The sequence below is a fragment of the Daphnia carinata genome, chromosome 5, assembly GCF_022539665.2.
Source record: "Daphnia carinata strain CSIRO-1 chromosome 5, CSIRO_AGI_Dcar_HiC_V3, whole genome shotgun sequence".
Classification (NCBI taxonomy): domain Eukaryota; kingdom Metazoa; phylum Arthropoda; class Branchiopoda; order Diplostraca; family Daphniidae; genus Daphnia; species Daphnia carinata.
The window spans coordinates 3,549,669-3,565,693 of record NC_081335.1 but is presented as its reverse complement, the minus strand read 5'-3'; the positions used below and the strand labels follow the sequence as shown (position 1 = coordinate 3,565,693).

Here is a 16,025-nt window from a genome sequence, read left to right as displayed (position 1 = left end):
ATATGACCAGCGAAATGTGCTGTAATTAAATGTTGTTTTCTTAGAAGTCCGATTTCGCTGGTCAACCTTATGCTTGCTTTACCTTGATGGTACAACTGTTATTTAAATTCCATAGAATTGTAAGAATACGGATCGCGGATAGAAAACTCTAAAGTATTACTTTAATCAAAACTCGATACGGGAAGCAGTCCATCAGCATTACAAATTTTATCATTATTCTTCCTGACCGTGACGTGCGGTTTTAAAATTACACTATCCTGCACCTCACCGCGTACATCAGTACCCAGCCGTTGGGTCATCAATCAGCCGATTTCAACCTGTCACGCGGGAGAGATGTCGGCCTTAAAGGCAACACAAAACAACAGCCGCTGGGATTTCTACAATTTGTTTTCCGCCTTTTTTCTATTTGTTGTTACACGAATTCGCTTGTAAGCCTATTTCAAGGAAAAGACCAAGTGAATGAAAACAAACCTCGAAGTAGCTGATGAGCCAAACAAACTTTCAGCTATGTATCCCATTTGTATCTGTGAAAAACACAAATGTTGTTAATGAAAAAATGCCTTAATTTGTTTCATCGAGACAAACCTTAGTTAATAAGATGTTGGTTCATTGCCCACGAATGCGGATTACATTTATCAGCGTCGCGCTCTTAGAATACTTTACGAGTTTGGTTGAAGAATGTAACAAGACGTATAGACTGCTGAGAGTTGTTCAGCTGTTCCACGACTGCGCGATGCTTTGAACGAGAATACAGATGGTACTCTTCGCAAGATGACGAAAGCATATATGTACGCCAAACAAAACGTGGGGAAAAATAATGAAAAAAGAAAATAGGTACAAAGGAAATGAAAATCAAAAAACCGACTTTCACGTGAACTTCTCTAGAAACGCCCAACAGGGATTTAGAGGTGTGGAGCTATTTGGCACACCATTTCTCTCAGCAGCTGCTTATCTCTCGGCAGTTCCCGGCCAGCAACGAGTTGCGCTAGAAGTATACTTTTTTCATCCTGCTTGCCATTCAAGGATTATTGTGCCTTTCGTTTTTCTGTGAGTACCTTCAAAAGAATCGAATAGACTGAAACGATGTGGTGATTGTACATGCCGGATCTGTGACGGGAATATATTCACAAAAGCGGGGTCACGTCAGCAGCGGTATCGGCTCAGCACTTTCTAAAAAAAATCAAAAGGAAACACGTTTCTCTTTTTCAGTTTGAAAGGTAAGTTTTGAATTAAAATAAGGAAGTTCCCGCGTGTGCTGGCGGGACACGGCCCATTCATCATGTCAGTGGTTGTGGTTTTCTATCCGTATTGGGTTTTGTTTCGTTCTGCTAGCCATTTGGTACGTGCTGAGCTTCAGCCAGCAAAAATCTTTGTTGCTTACCGAATGCAATGGCATTTCCCATCAACGAATTAAAATAAAGCATGGCAACAAGAAAAATCCCTAAGTTACTTTGCACTCACGAACCAAGAGCTGGGCTATTTTTGATTTTGTTTAAGTCGCACGACTCCCGTGTTTTTATATTTATACATATTTACATCGGTCCTTTTTTGTTTTGTTTTTTGCCATCGCACAAACCTTGCTGTTGTACTACGTTGTTTTTATTCTATTTTCCTTTTCCATCCGTAGTTGTCTCATTTCGATGCCAGATGCTGGAAGGTAAACAAATGTTCGTGGCCAACTGTGTGCTATCTGGCCATGCGAAAATGTAGATCACTTTATTCGAATGCCACGCAGAACTGACCTACTTTTAGTTAAAAAAGAACAGCCTTACTACTGTTTTAAATATTCGAGCTCCGGCCAGTGCAGTTATTAATCATTGGAGTTATATTTTGTCTTTAAATTGTTCTAGGTAACGAAAAGGAGAGAACAGCTGGGGAGAACTTTGAATTCATTTGTCTGTTGAACTTTTGACAAGCTTAATAAAATGCTGGGACCGGAAGCTTGCACGATGAAATGTCCGCAATGCCAGGCGGAAATTCAGACGGGAATCAAAACTAAACCTGGCTTGGTTCCCATTTGTTCTGGCATTTTAATATGTCTCTTCGGGTAAGCTTGCCTTTATGTTTCATTCTCAAATGGCATTTTTTTTTCTAACTATTTTAATGAAAAATAGATGCGTTCTCGGGTGCTGTCTAATACCTTGTTTCAGTAAGTAATTTAAATGGTTTTACGTACACAGAATTAGTTGAATGAAATAATTGTTAAACCTCTTATCTTAAAAGTTAAGGACTGCCTCGATGTAGAACACTTCTGCCCAAGTTGTAACGCTTACCTAGGTATGAGATGTTATCCACTTTCCTATTTTTATACTTCGTCATTCTCGTGTGATGTTTTCAACCCGATATTTCTAGGACGCTTCAAGCGGTTTCTCTGATGGACACTATGGTATCGACGTAACAAGATCACGGTTCCTAGCCGGTGTTTTTCGTGTTGCCTAAAAATATTCTATATGCTTGGCTTTTTATCCGTTATTCGTGCTTAAAAATACATGGATCTTCTTTTTTTTTTTTGTGGGCTCTCGTTGTGTGTTAAGGAAGAGGATTAGTACGAAATTTTTAGCGTCATGAATGGGTTATTAGCATCTAAAACTGTGTTTAGGGTTACTTCTCCTATACAGAGAAAACGTGAAAGTAAATGGTCTAAACGGATATTTTAAATTTGTGCTGGAACATCACGAACACGATCTATGCGTATTAGTCATTAAACTATTTGCCTCCGTCTCCGCCTGTGGCGCTGCGTTTTGTTGTTGGTCATCAACTCATCATCTAGAAGGGATTGTTAATTGGCCGAATAGCCTTACAAAAAGGATTGTTTGGAAACCTTTAATCATTGATGTCACGTCGAGTTACGTTTTTGCATTCTTTAAATAACGAAGATCTATTGACCTCTTCCTGTTTGTCATGGCGGAAGACAGAGAAATTTTACGTGAAATATGGGAAGGCAGATTGCCAGTCTGTTTTACTTTAGCCTCAGAAGAGGTGTCAACACCAATTGCTCCAGATCCCTTCTATCTTATGGTTCCACGATTGACTTATTTCCCTCTTGTCACGGATAAAGTAAGTATAGTGTAATTTCAATAATAATATTTAGGTATTTTATTGTTTACTGTTCATCAGGTTCGGAGGCACTTTGTACGGTGTGTTGTCCCAGAAAAGCATGACAATGAAATGTGGCTGGAGTTTGAAAAATGTCCTCTGAAATGGTATTTCTTTTATATATTACAAAAAAGCATTTTTCTATGCAATACATATGTAGGCATTATCCAATTGGACTTCTCTATGATCTGCTGGTGACAAATTCAGAATTACCATGGCAGATAACAGTCCATTTCGACAAATATCCTGATAACAAATTACTCAAATGCCTCTCTAAGTAATCATTTTCAAGTTCTATCACCAAGAAGATACTTAGTGCTTAACACTAATTCTTTCTCAGAGATGTTGTTGAATCCCATTTGATGCACAGCTTAAAGGAAGCCGATGCTCTAAAACATAAGAATCATATAATGGCTCTAATGCAAGAGCGTGACCACAAGCAACTTTGGTTAGGACTCTTACATGGTACAGTATACAATACTTTTTGATGTGCCATGATTGATGAGATTTTTACAGCAGTATTTTACAGACAGGTTTGATCAATTCTGGTCAGCAAATCGAAAGTTAATGGAACATAGCGCTGAGGATGGTTTCCGTTACATTCCATTTCGTCTGTATGCCCCTCAGTTTACTACCAAGCCTTTTATGCAATATCTAGTCAAATCAATTGAAAACGAGAAGAGACTAACTCTGGAAGATTTACTTCAGAGGGCGAATCTCAATTTTGAATCTAAAGGTGTGATGATTTTCTCAAATTTAAGATTAAGCTTTTTTAAATCGTCAATTTTCTTAAACAAAGGACCATTTCAAGTCGTCATTCATGGGATTGATCTTCCTATGGAAACTCCTCTTCAGTGGATAAGTGAGCATTTAAGTTATCCGGATAACTTCCTGCATCTATGCATCCGATACTCTTTACCTTAAATCTAGAGCTAGGCGTTTTTTTTTATGATTTCTTTAGGGTCTCCACCCATACAATGTTTTGACGATTTTTTTTCTCTATCGTGTTTTTCTACTTTTTCAATAGGACAAGGTTGGTGTCCGCTTAGTCAAGTAACTTTGTATCGTTCCCATTCCCCATTTTGATATACATAGTGTACATTTTGGCCATTAGTGGTTTTAATGTGGACAGTCGCTTGTCCAACAGGTTTCCTTTTGTTGTTTGAGACACTTCACTATTTGCCTCTTTAAGCACATGACGAAACGTTCGTTTCGTCATTGTTGATGAAGCTAGTCCACAGCTAAACCGCCTGATCAAACCAAGTGCTAGGTTTATACTGCCTAAACTACTATTGAGCTTTAAATGCTCAAAAAGAAATGGTGGCTAGCTCTTTATATTGTATTAGTTAACGTTTTCACTAACTTTTCTTGAAAACCTAGGTTCACAAACGTCAATGTATAATACTCCGCAGTGCCGTTTCGCTTAATAGTTTAAATAGTTAAGCAGGGTTACATCAAGCCAGTTTGACATTTGAACAGTTGCAACCCGTTCACCCAATGTACATCACCATCTGAGACTACGTCAGCCACATCAGTGATATAATTTTCAGACAATTTGGTTGAACGTTAAGATAATTTTACAGTATTTCTACCCCATCTCACTCACCACTGCTGCGCCTAGCCTTTGGCAATGAAATCCGAATACGTCTAGATTTTCTGTACACAAATTGGTTACGGTCCCAAATATAACACATCATGCCAGGCGTAGATTGTATTGTTCTATTTAATACTGAATGCCATTCGACCCACGTTTTTATACATAACTCTTCCTGTTCTTTAATTAACCACTTACTTGGATGTCATGTGTGTCACACAGTATTTCCATTTCCTCAGCTCTTTGACATCCTCATTGACGTTGACATCAACTAAACTGCTAGTAACGTGGGCCTAAGCAGTTAAACGAACTCACCCCTTTACATGAAATTTACATGAAATACAGTAGTAAATGAAAACGCATTTTCGTCCCGTAATGGATTTAGCCAGCGTATTAAAATAGAGAAGATAAAAGTTACTTAGGAATTGGGATAGGTTTTGTTTTCCCCATATAATTCTATTTAATGTTGTCTTTTATATAAAATAATTTTTTTTTTTCCTTTTTTTAAGGTGCCTCCCGTGTGGCGTTGCCATATCGAGAGCGGGTCGTCCTAGGAGACCGAAATTGGCACCGGGAAATTGCTTGGGAAGATGAGGTGATTTTGACTTAAATTAGCAGCGTTTGTGAAGTCCTGATTTCCAGTGAAATGGACAATTAAATACAGTCATGGGCGACTTTACCAGTGGCGTTCGTAGCGGGAATTTTGGAATTCTCGTGGGTGACGACTGTCGTCGCGTTGTACTGCATCGCACTAGAGCTGTAGCATACTGGCGCGCTAGCATTGCGTCAAATATTCGGTGTATTTCAAAAACGATTAACCAATTTTTTAAATAGCAATTTTCCCGGAATCAGCATCCAATTTTGAGTATATACTGTGATATTCAACCAATTCCAATGAGTGTCATTTTTTTCAGAAAAAAAATTAAGCCCGACCGAGAAAAGTCGGGCTTATTTAGTCGGGCTTAAAATTTTGTTCGGTCAGTGTATGTAGAGAATTAAATAGAGAAGTGAACGGTAGATGGCGATAGCAGTAAAACAGAAAACAGGCCAATATTTTTATTTTTATTTTGAGTAATCGCCATCTACCGGTCGATAGCAGTAAAACAAAAAGAAAGGCCGCTATTATTTTTTCTTTTTGGGGGAGGGGGTAAAACGGATTGCCATAGATTGCATGCATCAAACTTACCCATTCGGCAACCCAAGTGTGCATATGTTTTTCTTTGATAATTATTTTATTTTGCTAGTATGTTTGGTAAATTGCAATCGTGCCCAATATTTTTGCCTTTGCATTTTAGGTCAACTCTTAGGTGATCTATACCTGATCCTGTGTTTTAAAGTGATCTGCTTTCACAGCTACATTTCTGTGTTCTTTTCCGTTGGTCTATGGTTCTGAATTGAGGCAAGTATATCTATTATGCTATGTCACTAAGTACTATAGGGAAAAGAATAACTGAAGTTGATTGAGATCTATTCTGATTCTCCTGATATCCATCTCAACAGGTTTTTATTTGCTTTTCAACATCCATTTCATAGTGGTACATGTGGCTTTGATTAATATTACCATAAAGACTGCCGAAAATGGGTATGGTACGGAAACCCAGAAATTGCATGAGTTCAACATCAAACATGGATTAGGTACTTTTCGGTTTTTTGTCTATAGAAAAAGTATTTTTAATGCTATTATTTTGCATTCACAGAATTTTAGCGGGGGATCAAGTCAAGTCTGGAAGTGTTAGAGGATGGAAGAGTGAGCCTACAGTTGAAAAAACACTGAGAGTGCATTACCATTAAGGTATGAGGTAAAGTAATAGAGTATGCACATTGTCAAATGAGAAGTACCATCTTGTGTAAATGAATCTTGTATAACAGCAATCCTTTATAGTTCTGTCACAGCTAGAAGCCTCAAATAATTCTGCTTCTTGCTAAAGAACAACTTGTCCTTTACGTTCAGAGTGTTGGGGAAACTGGGTACTTAAATGGCCCTAAAGATGTTTTAATTTTGCTGCTATTGCAGAGATGAACATCATACATGGACTCTTTAGGTATGAAAGGATTTTTCTTCAAATAATTTTGAATTTATGACGAAGAATTTCTCCTCCTTTTTGCCAACCAGGTCTTATCTACCAAAAAAAATTTTATCCAATAGGAAAGGATTTTCATGTACTGGGAACACAACTGTCAACAATGCAACATTCTATGGGTGCTAGTTTATCATTCAAGAGCCTTATACAATGAAGTTAATCTGCAATTTGTATGTCCTTTCCCAAGCTTCCACCAGAAGTTGAATCTATGAGTCATTTAAGTTCCATGATCAACAATTGATGTGTTTAACGGTGTTGTTTTTCTTTTCTCAATATAGGTTAATAGTAACATTGGATTTGAAAAGATTCTTGGTTGGGGCAAGACACTGAATAAATTGTATTGATTGGATGGATGACGTGACATTGCTATACTTAATTCGGATTCCCCAGACGGTATTTGATATTTAAAAAATTGAAGTGCATATCTGGGCTGCCTTCTTTTCTGAAGCCCCGTTTCCCCTTGACTCATAATAAGCCCGTAGGGGGTCATGCCCCTACTGTACGGTATATATAAAAACAACATATACCGAGGTTTGGAGGGCTCTGGCCGGAAAGGGGACGTGGGGTGCCGCTTCGTCCGATGATGTGTTCACGGAGGGTGACGTGGCTGCCCACAAATCCGAACTAAAGGTTAATCGCTCCTGTAAAAATGTTCCAAATCTTCAGCTCTTCTTCCGGCTTCTCTTAGCCAATCACCGGGTAATCTCCCCGGTGGGTCAACAAGGCAGTGTCTCCCCCTGCCTGGGTTGACGGCAACTTTTGAAAGGGCTATTGTGCCTTTTTAAAGTTGCAAAAATAATTGTAACGTGCAGAGAATTGTCAATAAAATTTTTTTTATAAAATGTTTTTTGCAAAATTCGTTTCTTTCATTGTCTGTGTTAGCTTTGTTCACACATTGCATTTATCAATTTTTTTTTTTCGGCTTTGCTTTATTTGTTTTTGTCACATTTGATGGTAAGGTGACGGGTATTGGTTTATCATTTATCTGTAAGCATTCTCTTATTATCCAGGGATCGAACCATGGATGTTCGGCATACCTCGACGATGCTCTACCAATGAGCCACGAATCATATAATTTTCTTAAATTGGCTTTTTTTTCTAGTCAATTGTGGACTTGCATTTACACTTAGAATAAAACTGAAATGCAATTCTGCAATATACTCTTCAACATTATTCTACTTTATTGTTACACATCTACTGAGGGTTTGAACCCAGGGTAACAGGTATCGCAGATAAAAGCTCTACCATAGAGCTAAGAACCTTATGGAAGCAATAGAAAGATAAACATATATTTGTGAAAGACTGCATAAACATCCTAGACGATAACATATGATATGCGATAATAAAACATTTAGATATATCTCGTGGCTCAATGTTAGAGCATCGGCGTTGCATGCTGAATGTCTGGGGATCGGTTCCCATACGAGTAAAACAAAATACAAAATTACTTCATAAAATATCCAGATTGTTCCTTGAATCTAAGTTGAAGGATTCAAAGAATGTAATAAATAATACTTACAGATAAACGATAAACCAATGGAAACAATGCTTTCCATCAAAGGTGACAAAAACAATAAAGGTGAATTAAGTAAGCTAAATATAAAAAGTGTAACGTGTGAACACAGCGAATACAGACAATGAAAGAAACGAATTTTGCAAAAAACATTTTATAAAAAAAATTTTATTGACAATTCTCTGTACGTTACAATTATTTTTGCAACTTTAAAAAGGCACAATAGCCCTTTCAAAAGTTGCCGTCAACCCAGGCAGGGGGAGACACTGCCTTGTTGACCCACCGGGAAGATTACCCGGTGATTGGCTAAGAGAAGCCGGAAGAAGAGCTGAAGATTTGGAACATTTTTACAGGAGCGATTAACCTTTAGTTCGGATTTGTGGGCAGCCACGTCACCCTCCGTGAACACATCATCGGACGAAGCGGCACCCCACGTCCCCTTTCCGGCCAGAGCCCTCCAAACCTCGGTATATGTTGTTTTTATATATACCGTACAGTAGGGGCATGACCCCCTACGGGCTTATTATGAGTCAAGGGGAAACGGGGCTTCAGAAAAGAAGGGAGCCCAGATATGCACTTCAATTTTTTAAATATCAAATACCGTCTCGGGAATCCGAATGAAATATAGAAATGTCATGTTAACCATCCAATCATTGTAATTTATTCAGTGTCTTGCCCCAACCAAGAATGTGTTCAGATCCAATGTTACTATTAACCTATATTGAGAAAAGAAAAACAACACCATTAAGCATAGCAATTGTTGCTCATGTGACTTACATGACTCATAGATTCAACTTCTGGCAGAAGCTTGGGAAAGGCCATACAAGTTGCAGATGAAAATCATTGTATAAGGCTCTTGAATGATAAAATAGCACCCATAGAATGTTGCATTGTTGATAGTTGTGTTCCCAGTATGCTGAAAATCCTTTCCTATTCGATAAATTTTTTTTTGTAGGTTACACATGGTTTGCAAAAAAGAAGAGAAATGCTTTGTCATCAATTCAAAAAATTTTCAAGAAAATTCCTTTCATACCTAAGGAGTTCATGTATGATGTTCATCACTGCAATGCCATTGAGGTGAAACATCTTTAGGGCCATTTCAGTACCCAGCTTCACCAACACTCTGAATGTAAAGGACAAGTTGTTCTTTAGCAAGAGAGGCAGAATTATTTGAGGCTTCTAGCTGTGACAGAACTATAAAGGATTGCTGTTATCAGGATTCATTCACACAAGATGGTACTTCTCATTAGACAATTTGCATACACTATTACTTTACCTCATACCTTAATGGTAATGCACTCTCAGTGTTTTTTAAACTATAGGCTCACTCTTCCATCCTGTTACACTTCCAGACTTGACTTGATCCCCTGCTAAAATTCTGTGAATGCAAAATAATAGCATTACGAATACTTTTCCAATAGACAAAATACCAAAGAGTACCTAATTCATGCTTTATGTTGAACTCGTGCCATTTCTGTGTTTCCATACCACACCCATTTTCAGCCCAAATACAGTCCCACAATTCTTCAGTTCCTTTGCTGCATGGACTTATTACTAACAATTCTTTTAGTGCAGCACTAACAGAATTTAAATTTAACACACTGTCAGGTGGTGGACTGAATAACTAAACAATAAATAATTGTTTGTTAAAATTCTACACTTATTTGGAATTCTTATTTGAAAAGTTTATGTACCTGACTGTGTTTGCCTAATGCCAACTCATCCTCACGTTCAGTTAGGGATGAGTTTGGAAAAACCTCCTTCACTGTTTTTAAAGTGTCCAGTTCTAATTTGTTATTTTCCAGTAACTGAGCTTGTAGACACAAAGTTTGACCTAAAAAACACAAATGAATAAAAGAACACAAATACAATCATTACATATTACCATCCTTAGTTTTGTTGTCATCTAAGATTCTGTGTTGTTGAAAAAATTGAGCCTGCAGCTTCATAATTTTATCTAATAAACAATAATTAATAATTGAAAACTAATAAAATAATGTTTATACTTACCATCCTTATCTTTTATTATCTTATCCATTTTAAATATTTTTCTCCAGCCACGAATTTTTCTCCAGCCACGCGTTTTTCTCCAGCCACGCTACTCAATTAACTGCTAATAGGATACAATTAACTCAAATTGCTTACATGCCTGTAATAACGAAACCGACTGGTAGATGGCTACGGGTAGAAAAAAATAGTAAAAAGTGTGATTTTTTTTTTTTTTTTTTTTTTTTTTTTTTTTTTTTTTTTTTTTTTTTTTTTTTTTTTTTTATGTAAAACGGATTGCCATAGATATTTTTCTTTTTTTTTTGGGTAAAACGGATTGCCATACCTTATTTCTAAGTAGTTACCATTCCTAGTGCCATGTAACGTTAAGTTCTGGAATATTTTGTCGTTGTTATTGTTTAGACTCTTTAGAGTAAAGTTGACAAGTCATGGCGGAAGGAGATGTTCTGATAAACCTAATAGAATGTGTGGATTTTGCAGCAATAAAACATCGGAACCAAAGACGAAAGGATAGCGATTCTACTCCGTACATCAATCATCCCATAGGTTGTGTAGATTTTCTTCCTACAGCTAACACAAATTTGACTATTTAACGGATATTCTATATGTAGGTGTAGCTAGAATTTTGACTCGTGAAGCTGGCATCCAAGATATAGTCATTTTGCAAGCTGCCCTTCTACACGACACTGTCGAAGATACTGATACGACTTTTGAAGAGCTGGAGAAAAAGTTTGGCAAAGCTGTCACAAATGTTGTGAGAGAGGTAACTGACGACAAAAGCCTCCCAAGCGAAGAAAGGAAAAGATTGCAGATTGTTCATGCTCCCACATCCAGTCCAGAGGCTAAGGCGGTGAAATTAGCTGACAAATTGTACAATCTAAGAGATTTATGCAAAGGTACACCTAGAGGTTGGTCATCTAAACGTTGTGAAGAATATTTCAAGTGGTCCAAAATGGTTGTAGATGGCTTGCGTGGAACATGTCCTATCATTGAAAGTGAATTGGATAAAATATTTACTGCAAAGGGATTAATGTAAATAAACAATAAGTATGATATATTTTATTGTATGCAAAAACATGGCATTATGCTGTCTTACAACAGGTAGGAAAAAGTAGTCATTTTAAGAAACAAAGTCATGTTGCCAACTAGCCCATGAATGTACATTTACATATATATTTCTTATTTTTTCAGAAAAAAGTAGATTTTTACAATTCTACCTGGTTTGTCACACCTTAAGATAATTTACATAATACATGACATTTCTATAGCATATCATCCAGTTTCTGTAGAATTGATGTTCATAAGGATTGCAACTTTTTTGTGCTTGGGGTTATTCTTTTCTTGTCTTTTTGAACTTTTTGCTCTCTATCATTTCAATTGTAAAGTAGCCAGTCATTCCGGCTATGAGGATTCCAACAAGTACCCAAAGTTTGGCGTTAGCACACAACGCATAGCTGTACGCGAATGCGATTGCGAAGCCCAAACTCTCCCAAAGTCGATAGTTGCTAAACGCTGCTTCTTCTGATCCAGCAAAGATGACGCCGTAGAACGCTGTGTAATAAAAACAGGTGAATATTTATATCTAGCTTGATTGAGACTAAATACTTACAGTTGATTTGTGTTTGCCAGATGGAATCCGCCAGACCCCAAAAGGCTGCGATGACGAAAAAGACTGCAGAGTTAGCAGGATTTGGTGGCCACAAAAAGAGGGCTATGATCAATCCTGCATTGAGCAGTGCACCAAAAATGAAGATCGGTATTCGCCCCACTAGCTTGACTACCCAGCCGCAAGTGATGGATCCGACAGCGTCAGCCGCACCGTAACAGATCAGTACGAATCCGACATGCTGCACTCCCCATGAGCACGAAATGTACGCCTATGACATTGGATTGTACAAAGTTAGCAAAGTTCTCGCCAGTTATACGTAGCTCACATCAATGAGGCATATGTTACCGCGGTGAAATCAGCTGTAAGGAATGCTTGCTCGAAACCTGACCAAAGAGTCAATGGAATAATGAGTAATTGGTACGGATTTTTCATATGTTGAAAGGTGGCGAGTAGCAATTCGACTCCAGTTTTTCCAGTACTACTTCCTTGGCGCGCTTCTTCACCATACCTTAAGGCGAAAAAAGTTATAATAGTAAATTTCTATGCTAGGACAATGGCACTTCAGCTATACCTGGAAAGAGGGTCAACCAAAAGAGCCATAATTAATGAAGCAAGTAAAGCGAAACCGAGAAGGATGCCCGTCAACATTTGAATTTTATCTTCATCAGGTCGCGCCAAGGGTGAAGCAACGCTTCCGTCTCCTGTTATGTTGGTAAGATTTCGGCTATTGCAAAAATTTGCGCCACAGTATTCCAAAAGTTCATCATCTACGATCGTCTCGTTGGCTTTGTCCATTGACAACACTATTTACCGTAAGCAAGTGTCAACAAGCAAGATTAATGAGATAAAATTATACTCAATATATAAATCTCTCGTGTTGCATACCAAGTGAGCTGATAAGATTTCCCCAAATTTGTGACGTCTGAAAGACCATAAAAAAGAAACCGAAGAACCGGGTTATACTGGGCTCAGCTGATTTGTCTCCAATTAAGGCCGCATACCGATTTCCGACCTGTAAATTATTTTAAATCGTTTTGAAACCACATTTTCTTTCTTATTATGAAGCAATAAAAGAATAATTAGCGAGTAGTGGCTCTAAGAAAATATGTTCTCACCTGGGTTAGGTAAGTGCATTTCGCCGACCACTGAAAGTTAAAGAAAACGTCGAAATCAAATGTTAAAAAATTATTTCGCAAAACATTTTGTGAAGGTATTAGCACTATTACAACTTAAAAATTATTAATAACCATAGGTGCGGCTCCAATTCCAAGGATAATGGCGGCAGGAATGAGCGTTGCGAAAGATGGCCAAAATTGGGCGATGATGTAAACTGAGTAACACAGTTGACAGAAGACCATGGTCCACTTGCACTTGATCGTCTTGATTAACCAAGTAGGGACAAACATACAGGACACAATCAAAGCGACGTAAATGGTGGCCGAGGCTGTAGTACCCAAACCTGCGTCCGCGTTGATGGAACTCTTCATACGCCAAACAAATCATTAAAATAATTGCACGAAACAAGTGAAAGTAGATTAAGATTTACCTGAAGGTTGCCCACTGAATTAAATGCTGTAAAGAGGCACATAAAGGACACGCTGATTACAGCGACATTCTTCCAAATCCGCATTTTTTCCTGATTGATTTCAAATGCCGACATTGAACCAATGTTTCGCATTCCATCGTTCTCATTCTGGAAATTTGGGTTATAATTTCTCGTTTCGACGTCGACCGGCACAGATGTTTCATTTTGTTTCTCGTCTAGCAAAATACGTAATCATAATCCTTATTTTCAAGCCAAAGAATCTTAAAATCTTTAAACTACTGTATTTGATAACGTACCTGATGAATACGGTGGAGGCTCATCTTCTTTAACTTTTTCTTCCGTCGGCACGTATCCTTCATTCACCTCTCCAGCTGTTACTTCTTCGGAATTACCCATGCTTACGACTGTAATCGTAATAACAGATGATTTTGTTCAACTAACGGTGAAATAGCAATCTATGTGAAAAGGAAAAAATACACACTGCTTTAAAAAACAAAGTTGAACAGAGACAGATGTTTCTCCAGCGAACGCTCTGTGCTTACTGCCGTTTGGATGAAATGAAATTCATAGATATGGCACATACTCAGATCGTCAGCGTGCTTCAAATGATAAGCATTTATAAAAAGGTAACATTTACTGTTGGTGTGAAAGCTTACTTATCCGAGTATTATCGTAACGTTTAATAATACCGACGCATCGACAAAACGCAAGACATTTTTGTACGTTGATGTAAATTACCCTGATAGCACATTTTTCAAGGGGGGGGGGGGCAGGTCTAGAAAAAAAAACCTTATCCCTCCTACGTCAGCCTTTCAGAATCGTTTTTGGTATGAACATCATTGCTAATGTCAATTAGTTCAAGCATTCTTAAAAACGAAGATGCTTTCTTGTTATAGCTCCCTCTTTTTCCTTTAAACGAACGGGAAAAAGCGTTTACAAGACCGGGTTTTCCCTGGCAAGGTGGTCGAGCAACTTGCATGACGTAATCGATCTGTGGGTACTGGGTTTTCCCTTCTTGGAAAGCCTTCAGCACCAAAACCGATTAGGTTTTGGAACATCGCCTAGAGTTAGCTTCTGTTCCGCATGTTAAACTTTTTTTTAAACTGATGTCTATTGAGATTTTTAAATGTTAATTTCTTGGTTTTGTAAGGCATCAATTTGTTTTGCTGTGAAACATAAAATTTTACAAAGAGACCGGCAACGGTTGGATGCTCAACGTAAATTGTTTGTTTCCTTCTAGCACACCCACGTCCGTAATTCATGAAAATACCGAATGACCATTGTTTGCTATCTAATTCAAATAGCATACTGACATTTTTGTCACCTATACGCAACACCGACGGTATCTTACAGATCTCCAGAAGGTGTGACGACGTATCAAACAAAAACTCGGTAAACATGTGACACTTGCAACGGACTAGGAACAACAAAATGCAGGATAACGTGAATGGACCTTACGTTATTTCGTACGACCTTTGGTTTATCTAACAACAATTGCCAGGGAATAACCCCTGGCAATTATTTTGTTTCTTCAGTTTGATAGGTTGACAGCGTTTTCTTTTATCTACGTCTATCATGGAATTTGAAAACCAAAGGCAGCTTTTTACTGAACGTGACAAGTTAAAGATCAAAGAACATCTAAAAAAAAAAAAAAACTTTTCTTATTTAATACTTGCAACAGATACTAACTTGGATGAAGTACTGTAGGCGAGGCACGACCATTCAGGCACGACACGTTACGGTATGGAGTTGCTCCGTTTTTGGTTAGCGTTTCCCGTTTTCTGCAGACGTGAGCTTTATGACTGCAAGTGGAATATAGGAAATTCACGCAGACCACCGTTATATACTACGTGATTACTTGTTGCGCAAAAAAAATCCCTAAGACGGTTGCGAGATTGTTTGCAGTGCCACTTTCCAGTTTGAGGTCACGTAGAGAACATTTATTACAGCAACGCGAAGGTTAAATCTGTGAGATATGACATAAACGTAAAAGTCTACACGTTATTTATGAAGCGGACAATTATCAACTACGACACCATGTTAAAACTATGAGCCAGATAATATCGAGATACAATAGAGAAACTCGCGTCGTATGAAAAGTGCGTATTGTGTTGGTTGCGAAGAATTTAAAAAATGTATGGAGTTAAAATTTCGATGGGATTTTCTAGCGAAATGAAAGACAGGACCACCAAAGCATAAATACGAGTCAATGCTAGAGAGTTAAAGGGCTGTAGGCTATTGTGTAAGGATTTGCATCTAAACCTAAAAGCCCAAACAATAATTAATCTTCGTTGGATGGTTAGCAATTTCCAGGACTGAAAAAAAAATCCTTTTATCTTCTAACGAAATAACGAAACGCTAAGCTCATACTATTGCGTGGATTTGGAACTACCCTAATTAAACACCAAGATTAGCGAGGGACTTTTTCCATTCCGGATATCTATTCCGAATTAGATTTTCGCAACAGATAATTTTAAATACGTTTAAAGAGGCTTAAGTGCAAAAAAAAAAATCTTTAAGAATATGAAACGTAATGACGACATAATGCCACCCTTACCTTGAAACGGTGTGATAAGCGC

General features: G+C 37.8%; 4 protein-coding genes and 1 long non-coding RNA gene across 5 annotated transcripts; 4 read left to right on the top strand and 1 right to left on the bottom strand.

The window, feature by feature from the left end:
• Positions 1 to 936: 936 nt before the first annotated feature.
• Positions 937 to 2,506, top strand: LOC130696666 (cell death-inducing p53-target protein 1-like). Its single transcript, XM_057519772.2, has 5 exons — positions 937 to 1,217; positions 1,851 to 2,047; positions 2,115 to 2,149; positions 2,224 to 2,277; positions 2,353 to 2,506. The coding sequence occupies exons 2-5, from the start codon at positions 1,926 to 1,928 to the stop codon at positions 2,373 to 2,375; spliced, it is 234 nt and encodes a 77-aa protein (XP_057375755.1). The 5' UTR covers positions 937 to 1,217; positions 1,851 to 1,925; the 3' UTR covers positions 2,376 to 2,506.
• Positions 2,507 to 2,738: 232 nt separating this feature from the next.
• LOC130696648 (autophagy protein 5-like) lies at positions 2,739 to 4,209 on the top strand. The gene is made up of 6 exons (XM_057519754.2): positions 2,739 to 3,057; positions 3,118 to 3,203; positions 3,257 to 3,373; positions 3,437 to 3,561; positions 3,626 to 3,832; positions 3,896 to 4,209. Exons 1-6 carry the CDS (start codon positions 2,902 to 2,904, stop codon positions 4,018 to 4,020), a joined length of 816 nt encoding a protein of 271 aa, XP_057375737.1. The 5' UTR covers positions 2,739 to 2,901; the 3' UTR covers positions 4,021 to 4,209.
• On the top strand, positions 3,099 to 11,346 carry LOC130696655 (guanosine-3',5'-bis(diphosphate) 3'-pyrophosphohydrolase MESH1-like). The gene is made up of 3 exons (XM_057519760.1): positions 3,099 to 3,108; positions 10,705 to 10,837; positions 10,903 to 11,346. Exons 2-3 carry the CDS (start codon positions 10,720 to 10,722, stop codon positions 11,325 to 11,327), a joined length of 543 nt encoding a protein of 180 aa, XP_057375743.1. The 5' UTR covers positions 3,099 to 3,108; positions 10,705 to 10,719; the 3' UTR covers positions 11,328 to 11,346.
• On the top strand, positions 6,189 to 7,016 carry LOC132088001 (uncharacterized). Its single transcript, XR_009421052.1, has 3 exons — positions 6,189 to 6,325; positions 6,388 to 6,732; positions 6,804 to 7,016. It is a non-coding gene; the product is annotated as an uncharacterized LOC132088001 (long non-coding RNA).
• Positions 11,336 to 14,072, bottom strand: LOC130696607 (protein unc-93 homolog A-like). The gene is made up of 9 exons (XM_057519698.2): positions 13,743 to 14,072; positions 13,447 to 13,661; positions 13,148 to 13,381; positions 13,016 to 13,045; positions 12,786 to 12,912; positions 12,472 to 12,703; positions 12,246 to 12,408; positions 11,901 to 12,168; positions 11,336 to 11,842 (listed from the first exon to the last, which is right to left on the bottom strand). Exons 1-9 carry the CDS (start codon positions 13,840 to 13,842, stop codon positions 11,622 to 11,624), a joined length of 1,590 nt encoding a protein of 529 aa, XP_057375681.1. The 5' UTR covers positions 13,843 to 14,072; the 3' UTR covers positions 11,336 to 11,621.
• Between the last annotated feature and the right edge of the window lie 1,953 nt (positions 14,073 to 16,025).

Excerpts from the sequence above, each read along its gene's own strand:
- LOC130696666 (XM_057519772.2), top strand. The coding sequence starts at position 1,926 with ATGCTGGGACCGGAAGCTTGCACGATGAAATGTCCGCAATGCCAGGCG. Across the intron at positions 2,048-2,114 it reads ATTTTAATATGTCTCTTCGG|ATGCGTTCTCGGGTGCTGTC; the intron begins GTAAGCTTGCCT and ends AATGAAAAATAG. Across the intron at positions 2,150-2,223 it reads CTGTCTAATACCTTGTTTCA|TTAAGGACTGCCTCGATGTA; the intron begins GTAAGTAATTTA and ends TTATCTTAAAAG.
- LOC130696648 (XM_057519754.2), top strand. The coding sequence starts at position 2,902 with ATGGCGGAAGACAGAGAAATTTTACGTGAAATATGGGAAGGCAGATTG. Across the intron at positions 3,058-3,117 it reads TCCCTCTTGTCACGGATAAA|GTTCGGAGGCACTTTGTACG; the intron begins GTAAGTATAGTG and ends ACTGTTCATCAG. Across the intron at positions 3,204-3,256 it reads GAAAAATGTCCTCTGAAATG|GCATTATCCAATTGGACTTC; the intron begins GTATTTCTTTTA and ends ATACATATGTAG.
- LOC130696655 (XM_057519760.1), top strand. The coding sequence starts at position 10,720 with ATGGCGGAAGGAGATGTTCTGATAAACCTAATAGAATGTGTGGATTTT. Across the intron at positions 10,838-10,902 it reads GTACATCAATCATCCCATAG|GTGTAGCTAGAATTTTGACT; the intron begins GTTGTGTAGATT and ends TTCTATATGTAG.
- LOC130696607 (XM_057519698.2), bottom strand. The coding sequence starts at position 13,842 with ATGGGTAATTCCGAAGAAGTAACAGCTGGAGAGGTGAATGAAGGATAC. Across the intron at positions 13,382-13,446 it reads ATTCAGTGGGCAACCTTCAG|AGTTCCATCAACGCGGACGC; the intron begins GTAAATCTTAAT and ends TGGCGTATGAAG. Across the intron at positions 12,409-12,471 it reads TTGGTTGACCCTCTTTCCAG|GTATGGTGAAGAAGCGCGCC; the intron begins GTATAGCTGAAG and ends TTTCGCCTTAAG.